This window comes from Octopus bimaculoides, chromosome 29 (assembly GCF_046866305.1).
Source record: "Octopus bimaculoides isolate indiv1 chromosome 29, ASM4686630v1, whole genome shotgun sequence".
In the NCBI taxonomy this organism is placed as follows: Eukaryota; Metazoa; Mollusca; class Cephalopoda; order Octopoda; family Octopodidae; genus Octopus; species Octopus bimaculoides.
The window spans coordinates 19,949,709-19,973,418 of NC_142956.1; the positions used below are offsets into that span (position 1 = coordinate 19,949,709).

Here is a 23,710-nt window from a genome sequence, read left to right on the forward strand (position 1 = left end):
TACAAATATATATATACATATAAATACAAGGTGTATATAATATATATATATATATATATATATATATATACATACATGCTAGTACAAAACAGGATAAATAGAACTTAAAACATGAGTATATACAAGTATATATAATATGTGTGTGTATGTATACACACAGAATTTAGGTTAGTTGAAATATGTTTGTGATATATATATACATATATATATATAGTGATTTGAGGGAAATTTGGCTGCTGTATTTAACAGATTAATTGACCACATACAGGTCAAGACAGTGATTTGAAGGAAATTTTGCTGCTATTTTTAGCAGGTCAAATTACCACATACAGGTCAAGGCAGTGATTTGAGGAAAATTTTGCTGCTATTTTTAGCAGAATTAAGTTACTACATACAGGCCAAGACTGAGTGATAAGAGAGCAATTTTGCTTCTATTTTTAGCAGATTAAGTTACCACATACAGGTCAAGACAGGGATTCATGGGAAATTTGGCTGCTATTTCTAGCAAATTAAGTTACCACATACAGGTCAAGACAGTGATTTGAGGGCAATTTGGCTGTTATTTTTAGCAGATTAAATTACCACATACAGGATCCCTCATTTGGCTATTGTGTCAAGCTTGATCAAGTTGATCCTATCATCAAAAGACTTTCTGCCCATGACCATCCAGGTTATTACTACCAACAGACCATGGTATATCTAGGAGTACATTGTCTCAACGTGCTCAGGTTTCCATGTTTCTGATAGACGAGAGGCAGCAGATTGATCCAACGGAGAACTTACTGCTGTTACTTTTTAGCCCTAGGTTGGAACCACTTAAGAAGACCTACAATCAAAAAACAATCCAGATATGACCATCACCATTTGTCTAGGTATATTATCTAATGTGTCCTTCGCTTCCTTTTTTTTAAAGACTAGTGGTTGGAGAGACTTAGCTGCTTTTTCTAACCAACCTTGACATGACCACCATCATTTGTCTAAGTACATCTAGGACTACACTTAAATCAGTAGTGACTGAAAAGAGATTTGGCTGTAATTTCTAGCGAATCGATCAGCCAATCCAGCTGTGACCATCACTATTTGTTTAGATGTATCTAGGACTACATTGTCAAATGTGACCTTCCTTTTTCTAAAGACAGTAGTAATTTGAGAAAGATTTTGGCTGCTATTTCTAACCAGTTGATCAGATAATCCAGCTACGACCATCACCACTTGTCTAGGGATATCTGGGACTACATTATCAAATACGACCTATTTTATGAAATGGGAGAGTGTAGCTTAAGGTAGTTTTAGCTGCTGTTTCTAGCAGGCCAAGCAACCACAGAAAGAGACTTCCTTTCTGGCTCAACTTTTGGTGTTTAACTGTGACTGAGCAGACCTATGATCAAAAGCTTTCCAACCACGACCACCCTGTGTAGCTTTTCTTTCAGGCATTGTATACCTAAGAATACATTAATCAAATGTGTCCTTTGTTTTTATCAGACAGTAAGGTGTAAGTTCAAAGAGATTTAGTTGCTATTTTTAGCACACTGAGCAACCATATAGGAGCTGTGATAGTTTTGTTATTGTTTAGCCCGGGGTCAACCAAAGGAGACAGACTTATGATGCATGGCATGCCAGCCATGCGTATCCTATCAGGACTCACATTGCCTGATGCACCAAGAATGGTAGGACGAGACTCAAAGGAGATTCAGCTGCTATTTCTAGCAGGACAAGAGACCACACTGGATTTGGCAGTGATGGTAGGTGTAGCAGTGGGTGGTGGTGGTGGTGGTGGTGGCATTGATGATGCCCACACTCCACTCCACCTGTACGACATACTATGTGCCCACATGTGCACCCCTTGCCACCGCCTGTCCACCAGGTGTCAGTTGCTCCCAACGACGATGTCGTACCCGGCCTCTTGCGCCTCCCTCCTGACTCTGCCCCCAGCCCCGCCTACCATGTCCATCTCCATCATCATCATCATCATCAGCGAATGGGTGCGCATGTGACGACTGAGGGTCCTCGACTCGGTGAAAGTCTGGCTGCAGTAGACGCACCGGTACGGCTTCTCGCCGGTGTGCATGCGCACGTGCTTGGTGAGGTTGCTGGAATCGGAGAAACGCTTCTGGCAGAAGTTGCACGAGAAGAGCTTCTCGCCCGTGTGAATACGGATGTGCTTGGTGAGGTTGTCCGACCGGGAGAACCATTTGTGACAGTGCGGGCAAGGGAAAGGCTTAAGACCAGCGTGGACCTTCAGGTGACGTTTCAGATGACTCGGTCTGGTGAACATTTTACGACATTCATACTGGGGGCAAGTGTATTGCTTCACGGTGGACTGAGCACCACTGTGGCGGGGCAGCTGCTGCTGTTTCCTCTGCAGAGCCTTTATTAAGCTTGTGGTCGTTGAAGGTGCAATAAGGTCAGCTGGCATCATAGCTGTTGCTGTTGTTGATGCGGTTTGCTGATCTTGTTGTTGTTGTTGTGGCCAGTGACGCTTCGTTGTGTCAGCATCAAAAGAAGGTTTATCCATCTGAAGTCCACAGTTGCGTGCAATGATGTCGATGGCAGAGGTATTTGCGGCTTGACCTTTGTCAGCAAAGGAAGCGAGATTCAAAGTGTGATTTAGGCTGTTCAACAGAAACGGCTGACCACCAGAAGAGGGAGAATTTGAACGGTAGCTGATTTCGTCAGCAGGTATGGAAGGAAATGAAGATAAGGGTAACGATGACGATAATAATTCATGGTGATCGTCATTAAGGTCGGAAAATGTTACCTTCCGATCAGCATTGTTGTCTAATTGATCAGTGAAAACATTGCCGAGGAAACGAGAAGCATTGTGCTTACTCTTAAGGGACAAATCCCTTTCAATTAGCATTTCCCTGACATTATTCTGGGCCTGGAGTTGATTACCAGACAATAAGGATGCTAGCTCATCAGTGTTAGATATCGCTTCGGCAAACTTGGACAAGTCTTCGGTCTTAATTTTGGCATTGATTGGAACCATTGCCGAGCAGTCAGAGTCTGTGGCAAGTTCTGGTTCCACTTTAATGTAAGGTTTCGGAAAATCCAGATTATTGTCAGCTGGCTGAAGATAAGACAAAAGGGACAAAGAGTTTGGTAGGGGCTGGCTAAGATTGTCTTTCGAGGTCCTGTTTTCCTGGTTGAGTTCCTTGCAGTTAACAGCGTCCATTGATCCTGTAGGAGTCACTTTTGCGGTCATCAGAGACGACTGTTTGTTACCACCGTGCATTGTATTGTTACCGTCATGTTGTATGCATTGGTCATTGTTATAAGACGAGGTGTTGTCCGGGCGGTCAGCCATGATGAGGTCAGCAGCCACTTGGTCCGACAAATTCTGTGACTTCCTTTCAGCAGCGTCGACAGAGATGTGGTTGTCAATGTCCTCGTAGTCTTCACAGATGCCTGCTTCGTTCACCCCGGCACTTAAGGTCATGGTGACATCGGACGGAAGACAATCCATGTTTGTTGTCGCTGCAGGCTTCCATGCAGCAGTCACCGAGTGGTGAAGGAGCTCGTCGCACCATTTATCTCCCTTTTGCAGAAGCAGTTGCAGAGTCTCGTCGCTGAGGGAGCTGAGAAAATCAAGCATTGCATCGCGGAACTGTCCGTCATTTTGGTTCGACTCCCATTGAGACGGAGGAAATTTGTTAGCCCTAGAGACATCTCCATTGCTGTTGTCAACCTCAAACCCACCCTCGGGCAATGACGACACCAATATATCGCTTGCGCAGGGTTGAGACATCTCCTCCTCCTCCTCCTCCTCCTCCTCCTCCTCGAGTTTCACATTCACGCTCTCAAAGACGTCCTTCAGATCTTCGGTCTGTTTCATTATTACGTTATCAGCGTGATGCGTGTTGGTGGAGCCAGTAGGAACTACCGTCATTGTGAACCCTAAATTTTTCGTGCTGTCCCTGTAGTTAGAACCATCTGACATCAAAGGAACACCACCATCACCATCACCATCATCATCATCATCATCGGAAAGAGACATTGCAGAATTAGAATTTGAATCCGAAATACAAATGACATTGTTGGTTTTGCATTTCTGGTCTGCAACAAGGGTCGATTCGGGACCACCGTTGCCACCAGAGAAATAATTCTTATTCCGGAACTCGACAAACTCATCAAAAAGTAGAAATTCTTGAATGCATTTCTCAGCCTCAGGTTGTTTGTCAGGGACCATTGCGGTTCCTTTCCGAAAATTTCCGTTCCCATCATAGTAAGAATTCGATGGTTCCTGATCTGCGTTGCTGTAAAATCCTGCGACGTCAGTGTGGTGGGCATCTTTTGGATTTCGGGTTGTATTAAGCAGGTCATAAGAGAGACGAACGCCTTGGGATTTGAAACTGATGTCTTTGAGTCCATCGATGGTATTCTCAGAGGAAGAAAACTTGAGGTCAATATTTTTAAGTTCTTCGGCGGCATCGATGGCAGATGGGAATTTGAAGTTGATGTCTTTCAGTTCTTCGTCATCGAGAGCGGAAGGAAATACAAAATTCTCATTCAGGGAAACTGTACCAGCTAAGAGCTCACCATTATCAGAAGAGGCTGACCTCTGGAATGGTTCGGAAGGGTTAAGACTTCCATCCTCGACGACATCTTTGCCCTCTGCAACTACCACCATGGGTCTTTCTGTGGTGTCAACCTCCTGTTTGATATCAGCCCTACTAATACCCCCGACAGAACCACAACTGTTTCCCGCTTCAAACTGACCCCTCCCCGGTGGTATCTCACGTACATGAGCAGCGAGGGAAGGGATGAGAGGCGCACCGCCGTCTCCACCCCTCCATTGAAACAGCTCCATCATTGAGCCAGAGGTGGTGGGGGTACGATAGCCATCGTCTCCTTGTCCGTCAGGTTCTGGTGTCTTCGGTTCCTGTTTCATGGCACTACCATCAGGCAGTAGAAATTCTTGCTTCACAGCCAAAGACAAGTTCTCTTGGAAAGGGTCAACCAAGGATTTCCTGGTAAAATTCTCTGCGGACGATTCCTGAAAATCGCTATTGTTGTTGTTGTTGTTGTCATTTATTGTGCTGTCACTGTTGTAGTTTTTATTATTATTATTGCTACAGCTGTTGACATTAATGGTGGTGGTGGTGGTGGTTGTTGTGGTACTAGCAACAGTGGTGACCATATTGTTCCTTGGAGCACTGACAAGACTGCTGCTTCCATCTGCTGTACGTAGCTCATCTCCACGGTTACTGCGGTCGTGCACGTCGTCCGGTTCGCAACATATTTCGGCCGTTGTTTCACCTTGTCTTTGCACCTGACCATTGGGGGAAGACACAGACAGAACCAACGCTGCCCGTTCTGAGCCTGGGTCCTGACCAGAACTGGCTGGACCAAACTCAGTGCCCGGTGACGAAGAAGCTGAAGGCAGTGGGGATGAAAACTGCAAATGCCAAGGTGATGACGATGACAATGATGACCGCTCACTAGATACGACACTTGATCTAGTTTTTGCTTCGCTCTGCAGCACATCCAACTGATTCTGCAACGGTAACTTTGCAGAGTCTTCTGAGATAGACTCGGTCAAATTATGGCTAGCAGAAGTAATATTGGAGTCACTTGAGCCACTGGTGTTAGTCACAGCACTGGTCAAGCTCTCAGTCTCAGAGACAGCACTGGACAATATATCGGTTTTGGAGACAGAACTAATTGAATTGTGGTGACCAAGGGGAATATTGGTGTTACTTGAGCCATCACTATTAGTGATGGCAGTGGTCAAGTTTTCAGTATCAGAGACAGTACTGGACAGTATGCTGTTGGCTTTTGAAACAGAATTGGTTAAATCGTTTCCATTGGTCAAGCTGTTGCCATTGGAAACAATATTATCGAAGCTGTTGACATCGGAGATGGCACTGTCCATCTCATCGTCATGGGAGACGGCGCTGGTCAGCTCATTGCCACCAAGGGAAACGGTATCAGTGAAGGTTTTAGCGTTGCTGCTACTGCTGCCTCGACAGTCTCTGAGGAGGTGGTCATTAAACACGTTGAGGTCGTGGATGAGATTTCCGCACTCTTTACACCTGAACATCTCGCCTGTCGTGTGTAGTTTCAGGTGACGTGTTAGCTCCTCCACACCGGAGAAGAATATCTGACACCGGGAGCAATGAAAGAGACGGTTTCTCGGGTGATGGTCACTATCATGAAGACGACGATGTGTACGATGATGTTGTTGGTGCTGCTGGCTCTGATGACTACTATCATTTTCATTATCGTTATCGTTATCATCATCACTGTTGTTAATATAAGGATGAAGGTGATTGTGATGATGATGAGGACTATAGCGGTCACTTGTATTAGGATTATTATTGCTGTTGTAGAGATACTCATCCATTTCAGTTTCCATCTCCACTTTGAACCCACCGACAACTGTCAGGGTAGCGTTTCCTACAGCCTCATCTTCCTCTTCCTGATTCCCATCAACATCTTCTTGTTCTAATACTTCTTGCTTGATGTAATCAAGCATAAAGGGACTGACATTACAAAGGGATTGGCAATTAGCATCATCTGGTATGGCAAGTGAAGATGCACTACCTGTCTTGCTGCACATGGTTCCTGAGCTAGTTTCTCTGGAAAAGGACATTGGTGAACATATGTTCTGTTGAGAGGAAATTGGGGCAGTTTGACCATGTTCCGACGAACCAGTCTGTTTGTCCTCTCCCACGTCATCATCCTCTTTCACCTCCTCCTCCATCTCTTCATCATCTTCCTCTCCGTCTTTTATAGTTGGCGAGGCAGCAGTGATGGTGGTTATATGGAACCTGTAGATGTGGTTGGCAAGGGTGAACTCATCGAGAAATACCTTCCCACACTGGCGGCACCGGTGTAACTTGTCTCGCAGCTGCTTCTTGAAACGCTGCAACAGGGCAGTAGGCCCAGAGCCAAATGTCTTCTTCAGAGCTGAGGTTGCATTCTTAGCAGATGACGAGACAGATTGCAATGAAAGTGATAACAATGATGATGATGATGATGGTGGTGACGGTGGTATCACAGAAATGGTAGTAGTAGCAGTAGTAGTAATATTAGTAGTACCAATGGCAGCCCTAGCTACAGCAGCAGAAATGCTTCTTAAATCTGTTGTTGATGAGGACGGCACTGAACAAGGTAGCGAAGGAAGATGTTGTTGTTGTTGTGGTGGTGGTGGTGGTGACGGGGATGTTGTTTCTGACTGAAGTAGTGTCTTCAACTGCTGCGGAGACTGGCCAAGTTTAGCATGTGTGAGTAAATGGCGACACAGCGCGATCGAGCTGTCAAAAGACTTTGAGCAGATCATGCACCGAAAGGGAGACAACTCTGTAGACGGGGACAGCAATGGTGACCTGCTCTCCTGCTGCTCTTGGTTTTGCTGTTGCTGTCGTGACAGGAAGCAGGGGTGTTCATAATTGCTATTGTCGTCATCTCCTCCGCTGTCATGGTGTGCTGCTTCCAGCAAGAAACGTTTATGGTTGTCATGTTTTCTGTCATTATCATCGTCATCATCTCTTTCACTGCTTCCTGTGGACGTGTGCGGTGGAAAGCTGTTGTCTTGGTTACTGTTGCTGTGGCTACCACTCCTGCTACTATTGCTCTTATTGGATGCAGTTGCACCATCTGCAGCTGCTGCCGCTGCGCGGGCATGCGTGCGCAAGTGCTTGGTGAGGTTGCTGGAATCGGTGAAACGCTTCGTGCAGATGCTGCACGAGTACCGCTTGTCGCCTGTGTGAATGCGCACGTGCTTGACGAGGTTGTCCGACCGGGAGAACGCTCGGTCGCAGTATGCGCATCTGAACGGCTTAATGCCGGCATGAATCTTCAGATGTCGGTTCAACTGTGTCGACTTGGAGAAATGCTTCGAGCACACCGAGCAGGCATGCACTAGGTGGCGCCAGCGGAGATGTTGGGTGAGCTCGAGGGCCGACGAGAACGAAACCGGGAATGAAGATGCAGAGGGCGATGCTGACCCCTTGCAGTACGAACAGGAAAATTCTTTATTTCCATTGCCTTTCACACTTCCAGCTTTCTTATCAGCTGCAGCGGAACTGGTCAAATCTGCAGCGGAAGAACTAGTAGTAGTAGTAGGAGGAGTCAGAGTAATAGTAGTAGTAGTAGTAGTAGTAGATGTAGCAGAGTCAGAAACAACAGTATCAGGAACTACTGAGATTACAGGAGAATTAGAATCTACAGCAACAGCAGTAGAAGTAGTATTGAGTGCAGCGGAGGTAGCAGTAGAGATGGCAGCAGAAGCAGTTGTGGATGAAGTGTGTGTAGCAGCGGTACTGCCTCTACTGCTACTAGTGGTAACAATAGTAGTTGTAGTGCTACTACAGCTGTTATTACTGCTACTATTACAACTACTAGTGCTCTGGTGGCTGTTATTATCATGATCATCATATTCAGAAGTGGTAGTAGTAGCAGTGGTAGTAGTAATAGTGGTGGGAGCAGCAGTTGTGGTCCTAGTTTCGGCGTTAACAACTTCAACGTCCTGGGTCTCTTTGACACTGGAACCTTTTGTCAAGAGACCAATAGCTGAGTTGTCTCCCTTGCTGAAGTCTTTCGACGACGCAGTGTGGACGTGTGATGGAGAAATTCGTATTGAGTCGTCGTGGTTCGCTGAGCGATCGTGTGGTGGCGTCAACGCTTCCTTCTTCACCGTGACTTTCGCTTCTGAATCCATGGCGACACGGGAAACGGGCAGCGTCGGTGTTTGTGCCGATGGCGTTGAGGGAAGCGACACTGATGTCGAAGTCTCCTTCTGCTGTGTCGTACTAAAATTTCCCTTATCAGTGGGTGAGGCCCTATTGGAAACTTCCATACGGCTCACAGAACCAAACCCTGCCACTTGGCTATGATCACCGCCATCATCTGCCACAGAGACTAGCGTCTCCCTTGTCTCTGTCTTCAAAACAACACCCCGGGGCACTGCAACAGAGCTATACTGATCGACCACACTGGTACCAACATCATCATCATCATTATTAACATCATCAGTAAGAACTATAGTGCTTTTAGCAAAGATTTTGGATTTGCTTGAAGAAATCTGATCCACAGACATCAAATTCTGGAAGGATCTACCGGTAGATATACCACCGACGGCCCCTTCTTTTCTTTTTCGGTCTCGACAGATTTGGGGTTCTTTCACTTCTTGTTTGATGACCCTTCGAAAGTCACACCCTGATACTTTACCGATATTGCTCAGGATTTTGGCGACAATTGCATCGACTTCAACAGTGGAATCGTTACTACTAATTACCGTTAATTTCCCCGTTTCTTCTTCTTCTTCTTGCTGTCCTTGTGTTCCTTTTTCCTTGCGGAGAGTTGAACCAAAATCCTTACCGGCGCTGTGTTTGTTTCCTTGCCGTCTTTTCTTCTTCACCATTCCGAGCGCATCAAAAACTTCTCGGTCACCATTTTGTGACAACCCTGTTAAATCCTCTGCGCTTAATGTAATGCCATCCAAAACATTCAGCCCATGCTGCAGCAACATTGAATTCCCTGGATCTTTGATGCTGTCCCGTTTCTTGTTATCCTCCATGTCATTATCCTCGATCTCACTATCAGACAGTATTATCTCCTGTTTCAGTTTTGGCGCCGATGGATTTACGACCATCACCGAGGAAACGGGGTTCCCTGCCGACAACTGACGACGACGATCAGGATTTAGTCTCTGGTTATCTTGTGTCATCGTGCGATGGTCTAACTGTGGTTGGCCGCCAACAAGTCTCGCGGAGAGCAATCTCTGCTGCATGAGATCAGTCTTATTCTTACTTCGGTTTGGTCTCTGGTTCCGATCTTGCGCCGGACATTGTCTCCGATGCTTCGACAGTTGGACACTGGAACTGAAGGACTCTCCACAGTTCTTACACTCAAGGCGTCGTCGGATGTGACATTTCAGGTGATCCGCCAATGCTAAAGCCTTCGGAAACGCTGCCTTGCAATAGAGGCACTCATATGGGAGGCCTGCCGATCCTACGTCAAGGTCTTTCAGGCTTGTTGCTCCGCCGACCGTTGATGTTTGGAATAAATCCATACTACCATGGTTTTCCGACTGCCTCCTCCTTACATGGATCTTTGACACATCCTCGCTACTGTTTCCCAACAATGTGTTTATACGATTAACTTGTCTCAGATTATCATCATCATATTCATTCTTTATGCGGATCGGGGCCACGTCCTCTCCCTCTTCTGCACAGTCGTCTACGTGTCCCTTGACGTGCATTTCTAACGAGGTTCTGGAGAAAAATTGCATGCCACAATAACTGCACTGGAACGTTATCGGAAAACGGTTACGGGCCCTGCCTAAACTGTTCACGTGATGCAGTCTGTCGATGGAATGACTTGAGGTGGGCCTAGATGAACCAGAAGCTTTCCGGTTGATTGGATTGGGTGAAAGTGTGGTGGCATTCGCAGAATATGAAAGTACTTGATCAAAATCAAAACTGACATGGTTCGCTGATCTTGTTCTGTTCCGTTTTGACTTCATCTTACTAATATCACTACTACTACTACTACTACTACTGCTACTAGTGTTATTACTATTGTACCCCTGGATGTTTTCATTGGTTTGCGACAGTTGTCTTATGATGTGATCAGTTCTGCTGAAGACATCCGTTGCTATGGGCAGCGTCGTGTTCTTCGGTGGGGCCTTTACGATCTCCTCGTCTTCTCCGTCGGACCATTGCAAAAGATTCCCTGTATACGAAGACTTGCTTGCAGCACCTCCTGCATCTGGTCCTAGCAATCGCGCCTCATTTGAGGGTTCACCAATTGCGCTGAGAATCCCCCTTGCGGTTGCCTCTGACTTACTAACCGACGGCAGCCGTGACCGAGGGTGCATTTCCAGTTGCGATTGCAACTGCGCACCTTGCAGATTTGACACTGCTGTTGTCGCGGTGGTGGTGGTCATCGTTGGAAATGACCTCTCTTTATTGATAATATGGAGGATGTTTTGCATTTGGAGTCGTCTCTGCACATCTGCAGCAACAGCAGCTGCGTCACTCAGTGACAACAGCGACGCCGTGTCGCCACTGACGTCCATGTTGCTTCCACGACAGTCATGACCGCCAACGGAGAGAGTGTCACGGAGTGCAACTTCGCCACTTCTGTTATCAGTACTGCTACCACCGCCGCCGCTACCACCATTGCCATCGTCGGCGCCAACAGTGCTGCCATTTCCGTCGGACACGCCGTGGGTCAACAGGTGGCGCCGGAGGGTGTCCGACTTGCGAAACGTCTTCGAGCAGAGCGTGCACGTGTAGCGCCTCGTGCCCGCATGCGTGCGCATGTGCTTGCTCAGGTTGCTCGAGTCGGTGAAGCGCTTCAGGCAGAACTCGCAGCCGTAGCGCTTGTCACCTGTGTGAATGCGGACGTGCTTGATCAGGTTGTCCGACCGGGAGAACGACTTGTGGCAGTACTTGCACTCGAACGGCCGGAGACCAGAGTGAATCTTCAAATGCCTGGCCAGATGGCTGTACCGGTCGAAGTCCTTGCTGCAGTACTGGCATTTGAACTGACGCACCTTCGAAGAAACAATGGCATCGTTAGTGCGTTCAATGCCAGATACTGCACTCTTAGACAGGGAATCCATTCCAATATATAATATATATATGTACAAATATAGTTTTGTAATTATAAGATCCAATGATCTAAGTGTAGAAAGTTAGTAAGCTTTGAGCAGTCCGTGGCAGGTGTAAAAGAATTCAGTGCCCAGGAACAATAACAGAGGCCTTTCCCATACTGAAGTTTGATAAGCTGAAACACCTTTATATAATGAAGGTATCTTTGGCCTGATGATTAGCTAGTTGAGTACCCCTCATTGATCTGCTAGTTAACAAACATATGTAGTCTGGATTTTACCCTCAATTTGGCTATACATATATATATATATATATGTACAAATATATTTTTGTCTTTATTTGTTTTAGTCGTTGAACTGTAGCCATTCTAGAACATTCCTTTGATATATATTGATATAAATATATAGAAAAAATATAGTGAAAAAAGGGCCGCTCCAAACTTGACCGAAGTAGGAGGCCAGTGAGGTAAAAAGCATGGGAAACTATCTTATAATTTGGGGTCTTTTTTTCTTGAAAATCTTTGACATGTCTAATGTCTTTTATATAACTTTCAGTTTTGCCTCTCTGTATCCCTTTTTTCCAACATCTTTCAGTCAAATTTTTCTTTCAACATGATTCCTTCACAAAATAGTCGGTGCCATGCTAGGGCACTGCCTTGATATATAAATCCATAAATACACACACACACATGTATATATATATATATATGTGTACATATATATATATATATATATATATATATATGTATGTATATATAGGGTGAAATATATGAGGGGAAAAGGGCCAGTTAATCTTTAAATTCTGACCAAAGTAGGTACCAGAGAGGCATAAATTATGGAAAACTATTTTTCAATTTTGGGAGTTTTTTCCTTCAAAATCTTTCACAATGGTTTCTGTGCTTCCTTTTACATTTTAATTTTTACTTTTATTACTTATTTATCTCATCTTTCTCTAACGCAATTTCTTCCCAAAAAACTGTTGGCATTTCTCACCAGCATATATAGTCATTTGTGATTATGTCTCCATAATTTTTTAAAATTCATATTTATCATTTCTTCGTGGAACAGCTGGTGCCATGCTGGAGCACTCAAAATTTTTCCATTCCACACGATCTCTTTAAATAGTTGGCATCTCTCACTTTCTCCAAATCATTTTTTCACATATTTATATCATTTCTCCACAAAATGGTTAGCACAGTTCACTTGCATATTGACAATTCAAAGTTTTTCATCCAATAAAATTTCTTCAGAAAATAACTGACACCTCTTACTTGTGTGTAGATGATTCAAAATTTTCCTTCCATCTAACACAATATTTTCACAAGATAGCTGCCATTTTTTGCTTGTATATAAACACTTCAAAATTTTCCATCCAACATTTCTTCAAACAAATAGCATCTCTCACTTATAATTTCCATAATTTTTTTTTTATCCTTTTCTTCATTTATTCCAGTTTTTCTCTGGAAATGGTTTATTTCAAATTTTCCTTAAGCACAACACAACTCAATGAGATGACTGCAATATAACACCTCTCACTTGCATCATGGCTTTCTTGTTAATTTTTTTAATCACTATTTGTAGTCTTTTCCATTTTTGTTTTTGTAATGAGAAAACTCAATATTTGTTATTTTTTCCATGGTGTTTTTTATGTGTGTTTGATATACTTTTTTGACATCTGATAACTTCTTCAGTCAGTTTCCTGATATCCCATAAAATTCAAATCCTAATATGATATCATATATATCAATATATTATCAATATATATAATGTTTGCTTTTTTCTTCTTTTTCCTCCTCTAGGCTCCAGGATCAAATCCTGCCAAGGGTAGTCTCACGCCTTTTAATTCTTTGGGTTTGCAAAAGGTAACAAGGATCATAAAAATCAATTTTTGTTGGGGTTTGAAGTTCAGTTGGAATTCATCTAACCTTGTATTTATCTGCAAAATAAAATCCAGTTTCAGGGCCAGATGGAAGAGCCCAAACTATTACATATTCAACATTCTGGGCCACACTATTACAACATTTAAGTTACAGAGACAAAAAAAGAAAAAGAAAAAAAAAATTATGGCCAAAATGTTATATATGGTTGTTTCCAGAACTGGAAATTAAGGCATAATATATATTCATGTTACAGGGCCCAAAAGCAAAAATATAGCAAGGTAATTACAAGTTCCAGAGCCAAAAAAGAAAAATGTAGCAAGAAACTATATATTCAGATTTCAGGTCTCCAAAACAAGATTCTAAGGTATTTTAACATATTCAGGTTTAGGGGCCCGAAAACAAAAATGATACCAAAGCATTATATATCATCAAGTACCAAAAATAAATAATAATAATAATAATAATAATAATAATAACAATAACATTAAATTTTAAAAATTACCTTCAAACTAAAAATAAAAAATAAAAAATTGGGGAATAATACAAGAAACCAAAATATTACATATTCGAATTCCAGGCCCAGATTAAATGAAAAAAAAATCAAAGATATTTCAATATTTAAGTTCTGGGCCCAAAATTAAAAAAGAAAATCCCTCAAGTGTTGATGCAAGATATCGATATATACACATAATAATAATGTGTATGTATGTATTTATATATATATGTATGTATGTAATAGATATATGTATGTATAATGTATCTATATATGTGTGTGTGTAACCTATGTAGTATATAGATAAACAGGGCTAATGTAGTTATTTCTTTGTAGATTGAAAAAAAATGAACAACCTTAATTGATTTTCGGACCTTATTGAACTTTCATCAGTGACATCTACATCAATTTGACCAATCCCAGAGAAACAAGCAGCCAATCTGTTTACATACTCAAAAAATGCAGCAGCTACAGAGAACTGGAGCTTCTAATTTGCATACCACAGGTGTGTAACCCTTTATAGGTTGGCCCAAATAAATGCTTCCGGTCACACCTTCACGTCAATCTCTGGTGCTCAATTTTGTTTCCCCCACACAGTGAAATCCTCCTCCTCTTCTTCTTCCTCCTTCATCACCCTAACCATCATAATGGTTCTCCTCAAATTATCTGCCAAGAATCATGGGAATTTTGAAATTTGTTTCTTTACAGAGCAGTAAAATTTAAATTTTAAAAATGGTTCATGTTGATGATTGGAAACACCTTAATTTTTTTGGTTTCATGTTGTAAAGACCTCCTCATCACAATTATCTTCAAAGCATTTGCTATAAAATACGGGGATTCTGAAATGTTAACGATAAAAAAAACTTCATTTCATTTTTGAAATTCAATCAAAAATTAATTAGATCCTATTTGCTGATGACTGGAGATTTTAAAAAATATAAAACAAATTTACTTTAAATGTTGAGCCTTAAACCTTTTTTCCAGGGGGTAAAGTCTTCCCAATCATTTGCATCCTCTCAATATATTTACTAAAAAATTTCAAGAATTTTGAAGTAAGAAAATAAATAAGTATAGAATGTGCTGCCAAATAGCAGCAGGTGATGACAGCGGGGACAATTTACATTAGACTTCGACCCTTAATATTTTTAGCTCATAATGAAGTAATTATCATAATTAATTAAAGAAGCATAAACATTTAACAGGAGGAATGAAAATTTTAAAATCAAAAACAGAAATGTATACGGCTTTTGTGTGTTATTTTAAATGGCTTATAAACACCTTCCACGCTGTAATTGTTTTCATTCCAGCACACACGCGATCTCAGATCAGGTCACTTGCTATGCAAGTACATATATAGTAAAAAAAAAAATTATTAAAAAAAATTTACATTAAAATTCAACCCTTAATTTCTTTGGCCCCACATTGCAAAGTTACTGTAGTATTCTCAATGGTTATCAAAATATTTTCGAATCAAAATGTTGGCCTTGGTGAGATTTGAACTTGGCACTCAAAGCATTGGAAGGAATGCCGGTAAGTATTTTGTCCGATGCACTCAGGACCCTGCCAACTCACAATAATAAGAAATCTCTGAGTTCATTCCCTGTGCAGTAGTGTTCTGCTTCACATATTGTAGACAAAGGACATTTTTCTGGAAAAAAAAGCAAAAAAAACAAACAAACAGTAAAATAACACAAAAATTCAGAATAAAAATACAAAAATAATGATTTGTAAAGTAAGGACAAACATTCTACGTATTAGAACCCTAGGGTAGGGTCCAGTACATAGGATTTTGAGGATATCAGTCAAAATGCCTGGTGGTATTGTGCAAGGGATTTTTAACACCTTCGTTACTAGTGTTCTGTTGAAATATACTGTATTAACTCTCTTTTACTCTTTTACTTGTTTCAGTCATTTGACTGCGGCCATGCTGGAGCACCGCCTTTTAGTCGAGCAAATCGACCCCAGGACTTATTCTTTGGAAGCCTAGTACTTATTCTATCGGTCTCTTTTTGCCGAACCGTTAAGTTACGGGGACGTAAACACACCAGCATCGGTTGTCAAACGAAGTTGGGGGGACAAACACAGACACACAACCATATATATATATATACATATATACGACGGGCTTCTTTCAGTTTCCGTCTACGAAATCCACTCACAAGGCTTTGGTCGGCCCGAGGCTATAGTAGAAGACACTTGCCCAAGGTGCCACGCAGTGGGACTGAACCCGGAACCATGTGGTTGGTATTTTTTTTTAGACAGATACGTAAGAAAAATAGATAGATAGATGTCACCTGAGACTGAAAGCAACGAGATGTGTTTGTGTGTATACATACATGTGTTTGCGAATTAGGGGTAAACAAGAAGTCTATGTGCGTGTGTGTGTGTGTGTATATATATATATATATATATAATCTTTTATTTGATACAGGCATTGGTCTGCGGCCATGCTGGAGCACCGCACTGAAGAATCTTAATCGAACGGATCGACTCCACTACTTCTTTTTCAAAGTCTGGTACTTTTCCTATCGGTCACTTTTGCCAAACCGCTATGCGGTGCATGAACAATCAACTCGCTATATATATATATATATATATATATATATATATATATATGTATACAGATAATTAGAAAATGGAGAAAAACATAGATTAACCAGCGCATCGACAGGACTACATTGCGCTGGTTAATCGATGTTTTTCTCCATTTTCTAATTACCTGCATTATTGGTTCCTGATAAACTTTTGTTTATCCTGTTGTTACCTGCGATCGACGTATATAGTGTTCCTGTACACACCACTGCCCGGGGTTAACACAAATACCAGATACTGATAGTATATACGGATATTTTATCCTTTAGTCGGTTCCTACAACCGCTAACTCTATTTATGTAGATGTAATTATCACAGTTACAAAGTCCGACTTTGTGAAACGGGAAACTTAACATAAAAGAAATAAAGACGAAAAAAAGGTGGCACTAAAAGAAAAAGAACAAACAACCATAACAACATCAACAGGGGCAGAAACTGTTCGTTGATAGAACAAAACCCCTTCAACAGAAAAAGATAAATACACAAATATTACAAGGTTCTTCAATTATACTTCGTTTCTTGTCAGTAGGAAACACTCTTATTTTGATCGTGGTTTTTAACAGACATAATTTTAAACGGATTTTACATCGTGTGTACATGTGGAGGGAGATCCGTTTTAATGAATTAATTAACTATTAATAAGGACAGAAGGGGTAGGAATGATTAAAAAAATAATAATAAATTAAATCAATATATAAAGGCCTTACCTAGGAGTACAGGGCTTCCAAGCTTTTCAAATGGATATTATTCTGGCCGAGCACCGGTTACTACTATAACTGCTTTCCTTCACAACAAAGATTTCTCCTCCTCTTCCTCCCTTTCGCTCTCTCTCTCTGTATTTATCGATCTCCTATTTTCCCTTTTTCTTTATCTAACCACTCTCTCCCTCCCCCTCTTTCTCTCCTTTACTCATTCATTTATTCTTTCTTTCTTTTTCTCCCCCTCTCTCTCTGTTCCGTTCTCCCCCCTCTCTTTCCTTCCGTCTCATTCCTTGTCGGGACCTTTGCTTCCCTTACACCGGCTTCTGGCATATCTCCGACTTAGTTACTTGTGTATATATATATATGTGTATATATATATATATTCTTTTACTCTTTTACTTGTTTCAGTCAATTGACCGCTGCCATGCTGGAGCACCGCCGTTAGTCGAATCAAATCGACCCCAGGACTTATTCTTTGGAAGCCTAGTACTTATTCTATCGGTCCTTTTTGCCGAACCGCTAAGTTACAGGAATGTTAACACACCAGCATCGGTTATCAAGCGATGTTGGTGGTGGTAGTGGGACAAACACAGACACATAAACATATACAAACACACACACACACATATATATATATATATATATATATATGTACACATATATACGACGGGCTTCCTTCAGTTTCCGTCTACCAAATCCACTCACAAAGACTTTGGTCGGTCTGTGGCTATAGTAGAAGACACTTGCCCAAGGTGCCACGCAGTGGGACTGAAACCGGAACCATGTGGTTGGGAAGCAAGCTACTTACCACACAGTCATTCCTTGCAACGATGAATGAATGATTGTTGATTCAATATGAAATATTCTCGTTGCAAAAACAGTATCTTTCTTTTCTTACTTTTCATTACAATCTTTAAGTTTTGATAGAATTTATTTAAATGCTGTTTGACCCGCAGACCTCAGTTTGGCCAGTCCTGCGTCTACGCTGACCGCACCGTTTCACAGACGTTGCTTTAAGACGCGTCACTAACTAGGTTAACTTGGTCGGGAGTGTTTGTGTAGTAATCGACCGTGTAACAGCTTGTAATGGGTTACATTTTAGAACCAAAATACCCACAACGTTCTTACTACTGACTCATACTCATGTGCAATCACAAGACACAGAAAGGAGTAATTTGAATGAGATTTGGCTGCTATTTCGAGCAGGTCTATTGGCTGAGACATACATATATACATACATATAAGACAGCATGGTGTGATTTGAGGGAGATCTGGTTGCTATTTCTGTTAGGTCCAGCTACCATGGAGAGGCCTCCCTCATTGGCTCATACATATATACATAGATAAGAGAGTAGGGTGTGATTTGAGGGAGATTTGGTTGCTATTTCTACCAGGTCCAGCTACCATGTAGAGGTCTCCCTCATTGGCTCATACATACATATATACATAGATAAGAGAGTAGGGTGTGATTTGAGGGAGATTTGGTTGCTATTTCTGTGAGGTCCAGCTACCATGTAGAGGCCTCCCTCATTGGCTCATACATATATACATAGATAAGAGAGTAGGGTGTGATTTGAGGGAGATTTGGTTGCTATTTCTGTGAGGTCCAGCTACCATGTAGAGGCCTCCCTCATTGGCTCATACATTTTTACATAGATAAGAGAGTAGGGTGTGATTTGAGGGAGATTTGGCTGCTATTTCTAGCATAAAGTGTGACCACGTAGAGAGAATGAACATGGGAACTCCATGGTTAAGGGAGAAACAGAGAGAGAGTGAGAGAAAGGGTGTTTGTATGTGAGAGATAGAGAGAAGAATGTGAATAGTGAAAGGACGAAGTAGAAGGAGAGAGAAAAAGAGAGAGTAAAGGGAAAATGAAGGAAGGAGGGATGGAGATAGAGAGGGAAAATTAAGTATGTGAGAAAGAGAGAGAGTGGTAAGAGAAAAGGGGGAGGAAACTGAGGAAGAGAGAAGGGAATGAAAATGAGGAAGTTAGGGGTGTAAGAGAAAGGGGGAGGGATAATGAAGAAGAGAGAGAGATTTAAGAAAGAAAGGGAGGGAAAATGAGGATTAGGAAGAGGTGAAAGCGAGACAGTGATGGAGAATAAGGATGAGAGAAAGACAGAAAGAAACAGAGAGAGAGGGAAAAGGAGCTAGTAGAAGCATGTGAGGTGTGGCAATGGGGAAGAAGAAGTGAGTAGGAAATAGAGGGAGAGGAAGAAAGATAAGAGCGAGAGATAAATAGACAGGAGTGATAGAGAGAGAGAGGTAAATCGGAGTGAGAGAGAAATGAGTGGAAGTGTGAGAGGTAGAGTAAAAGGAGGAGAAGGAAATAGGAGGGAAAGAGACATAGTAAGTGTGAGACAGATAGATAGATAGATAGGGATAAAGAGAGGGTGAGTGAATGCGCGTTGTGAGTGATAGGGAGAGTCGTGAGCGTGGCAACGGTGACAGGTCATCAGCACCTACTACCGTAACGTCAGAGAACAAGGACGAGTGTGACTGCGGACTCGTGACTGCGCGTGCACGCACACACTCATAGACACATATTTGTGTATGTGTGTGTGCGCGTATGTGTATATATATATATATATATATATATGTGTGTGTATATATGTGTATGTGTGTATATATATATATATATATATATATGTATATGTGTGTATATATATATATGTGTGTGTGTGTATGCGCAGTGACACTGTACATGTGTCGGTATGACCTCACACACACCTGTATGTGTGTATGTATGTATCTATATATATATATTTATATATATATATATATATATATGTATATACATACACAGTCACACATACACTACACTCAGAAAGTCACTAAAATACACACACACTCACTTATAGGGACACTAACACAAGCACAATGACATGAACATACATACATACATACGTACATACATACATATATACACACAGATACATAAAGACAGGCTCACACACACTAACAGAGACATTAGCACACACACTTACACATACAAAGACTGCACATACATACACATGCACACACACGTATACAGTAAGACACGCACACACTCTCACTAAGAGAAGCATGCAGACACATTAAAACACACTCACAAGGACACGTACACACACATTGACACACACACAGAAACATATAAGCATAGACACACTAACATATACAGACATTAACGCAAACACACATACACATACAGTAAATAAACCTAGATACACTAACGGATACATTAACGGATACACATGCACACATTAACACAAACACACGCATTGGGAAATAAACGTAGACGCACTCAAACACACTAAGACTAACACACGTACACATATATTAGCGTCAGCACGCTACCATATACACACACATGAAGATAAACTCACACACAGAGGCACTAACATATACACACACTGACACCAACACACATACACACACATTAACACCAAAAGCTAACGCACGCATTTACACAATCACACACACACAAACGTTGACACACTAATGCATACACGTACACACTAAAACATTAGCACACACACACACACTTACACCTACACAAACCCGCATATGAACATAAACATAGACACACTAACACCGACACACATACACATACATGACCACCAGCACACTACCACATACTTACGTTCACACAACTGCACACACATTAACATACACACACACACATACATTAATACCAGCACACAACCACATACACGTACACAAACCCCGCATAGAAATATAAACAGAAACACACTGACACCAACACACACACACACATACATTAACACCAGCACACAACCACATACACGTACACAAACCGACGCACACACACTTACACATACACGTATCCGCATACAAACATAAACATAGACACACTGACACCAACACACGCACACATTGACATCAGCACACTGACACCGACACACTTACACATACATTAACACCAGCACACAACCACATATTTATATATATATATATATATATATATATATACACACACACATTCACACAGACCTAAACATAGAAGCATTAACATCGACACACTAACACCACAGCCCTCCCCCTCTTTCACTCTCTGTCTTACTTTCTTCTCTCTCACTCTCTGTCTCTGTCTCTCCTGTTAATCCAATATGGCGAGTGAGGTTGAAACACTCGACAGCCTTCTCAGTAAGTTTCGAGCCATTTTCTTTCCTATTCCAAAGCCATTTCTTCACCCGATTCCCTTTCGTTTCCGTCCACGTCACATACATCTTTCACTTCCTCTCTGATTTCCACGACATTGTCTATTTTAGACACAGATCTCAGACAATATCTCCACACCGATTGTCCCCTAGTCTCACAACCACATCATTCTACACACATCATCATATACCAGTACATATATATATATATATATATATATATATATACACCTATATATTATTATATATATATACAAATACATACATATATATAGAGAGAGCGAGAGAGAGAAAGAGCTATGTATGTGATGTGTAAATATATATATTTATATATGTATGAAGGTGTATTTATATATATATATATATATATAGCTATACATCCCTATGTGTGTATATCTATATATACACCTATATATTATTATATATATATACACATACACACACACACACATATATATATATATATATAGAGAGAGAGAGAGAGAAAGAGATATGTATGTGATGTGTAAATATATATATATAATGTATATATTTATATATGTATCAAGGTGTATTTATATATATATATATATGTAGCTATACATCTCTATGTGTGTATATCCATATATACACACATATATATGCATATATATTTGTAAATATATATATATATATATATAGGTAATGTGTATAATGTATCTATAGAGATGTGTGTATATAGATATCATGTATATATAATATATGATTCTGTATCTATGTATATATTGTACATATCTATATACATTACACACACACACACACACATATATATATATATATGTATATATACACTGCTTACTGGTTTTACATCGATATACTGATGTGATTACTATATATATATATACACGCTTGTGCGTATATGTATATACCATCTATCTGTACAAATGTAAATATATACGTCTATTTGTATTTTATAAACAACTGTAAAATATATATATACATATGCACACATAAGCATTGTACGTCCGTGTGTCCCTCGAATATTGTTTTTAGCCATCACGGTCAAGGCCGAAAGGAAGCACATCGCATATACATACATATATACACACACACACATATATACACACTTGCCAGGACTGTATTGCTTTTACTTATGTAGATCTGTTTACATAAATATGCAGACGTAAATACATACATACATACATACATACATATATATATATACGTACACCTGGGCTTCTAAGCCGAAACTCCGTAGTCACTATCGTTTTCCTTTTTTATATATATATATATATATATATATATATATATATATATATACACACATACATATATGCTGTCACCACTGTATGAAGATGTATAGTGCCCCCCCCCCCAATATATGTATGTTTGTGTATGTGCACATATGTGTATGTATGTATGGGATATTGCTGTTTCTTGGTCACAGACGTAATTATGTTGTAAATTACGTCCTGGTCGAGCATATATACATCTCCTAAGAAAAGCCACTCCACCCTTGCCAATCTCATCTTTTTACATCACTGATTTTGCTGCATTACATAATATATTGCCTTCCACGCCTCATTAATTGTCTAAAGCAACAATGTGTTTCAAGCGTGGTTTACTTGCTATATCTAGCATGCTGAGAGACCACATACAGGCACACACTGTTCTTGCTGTCCTATGTATGTTCATAATACTATATACACACGTGTATTATATATATATATATATACACACACACGTATGTCTTATCACTCCTTATCTAGGAGCATGTTCGTAAAATTATTGGTATATATATATATATATATATACATACACACGTATTTGATTGATCGTCTTCATTTAATAGAAAATGCCGATTAATGGGTATATATATATATATATATATATATATATATATATATATATATAATATATATATATATATATATATACGCATATATGTTTGTGTTTGATGTATATATTGATTTTCGTGTTTAAATATCGTTATAGAGATGTATGGTGACGAGAATTGATATGTGTGTGCATGTATATATATATATATATATATATACATATATATATATATATATATAAGTGCGTGTGTATCTGTGCGTCTGTATATATTTATATGAGATATATATATATACAATATAATACACACACATTAATATACGCATCCGTGTATGTACGTATGTATTTGATATAAATTGAGGTATGTTTGTGTAATATACATATTAAATTATGTATGAGTTATATATATATATATATGTATCTATACATACATACACACACATATAATTATTTCGTTATTGGTGTATTGATAATTGTCACCGTATTAATTCCGATTCTATGTTGCTTGTATGTATATTACATGATTG

The 23,710-nt window shown here is 40.5% G+C and overlaps 2 protein-coding genes across 2 annotated transcripts in view; one reads left to right on the forward strand and one right to left on the reverse strand.

Annotated features, from left to right (window-relative positions):
• Positions 1–999: 999 nt before the first annotated feature.
• LOC106880437 (uncharacterized) lies at positions 1,000–11,906 on the reverse strand. The gene has a single exon (XM_014930360.3). The coding sequence runs from the start codon at positions 11,573–11,575 to the stop codon at positions 1,868–1,870; it is 9,708 nt and encodes a 3,235-aa protein (XP_014785846.2). The 5' UTR covers positions 11,576–11,906; the 3' UTR covers positions 1,000–1,867.
• Positions 11,907–21,217: 9,311 nt separating this feature from the next.
• LOC106880435 (ADP-ribosylation factor-binding protein GGA1) overlaps positions 21,218–23,710 on the forward strand; it is a 19,123-nt gene continuing 16,630 nt past the window's right edge. The window contains exon 1 of the mRNA XM_089345438.1: positions 21,218–21,375. Coding sequence (XP_089201564.1) covers positions 21,339–21,375 — 37 coding nt within the window. The 5' untranslated portion in view covers positions 21,218–21,338. The remainder of the gene's footprint in view (positions 21,376–23,710) is intronic.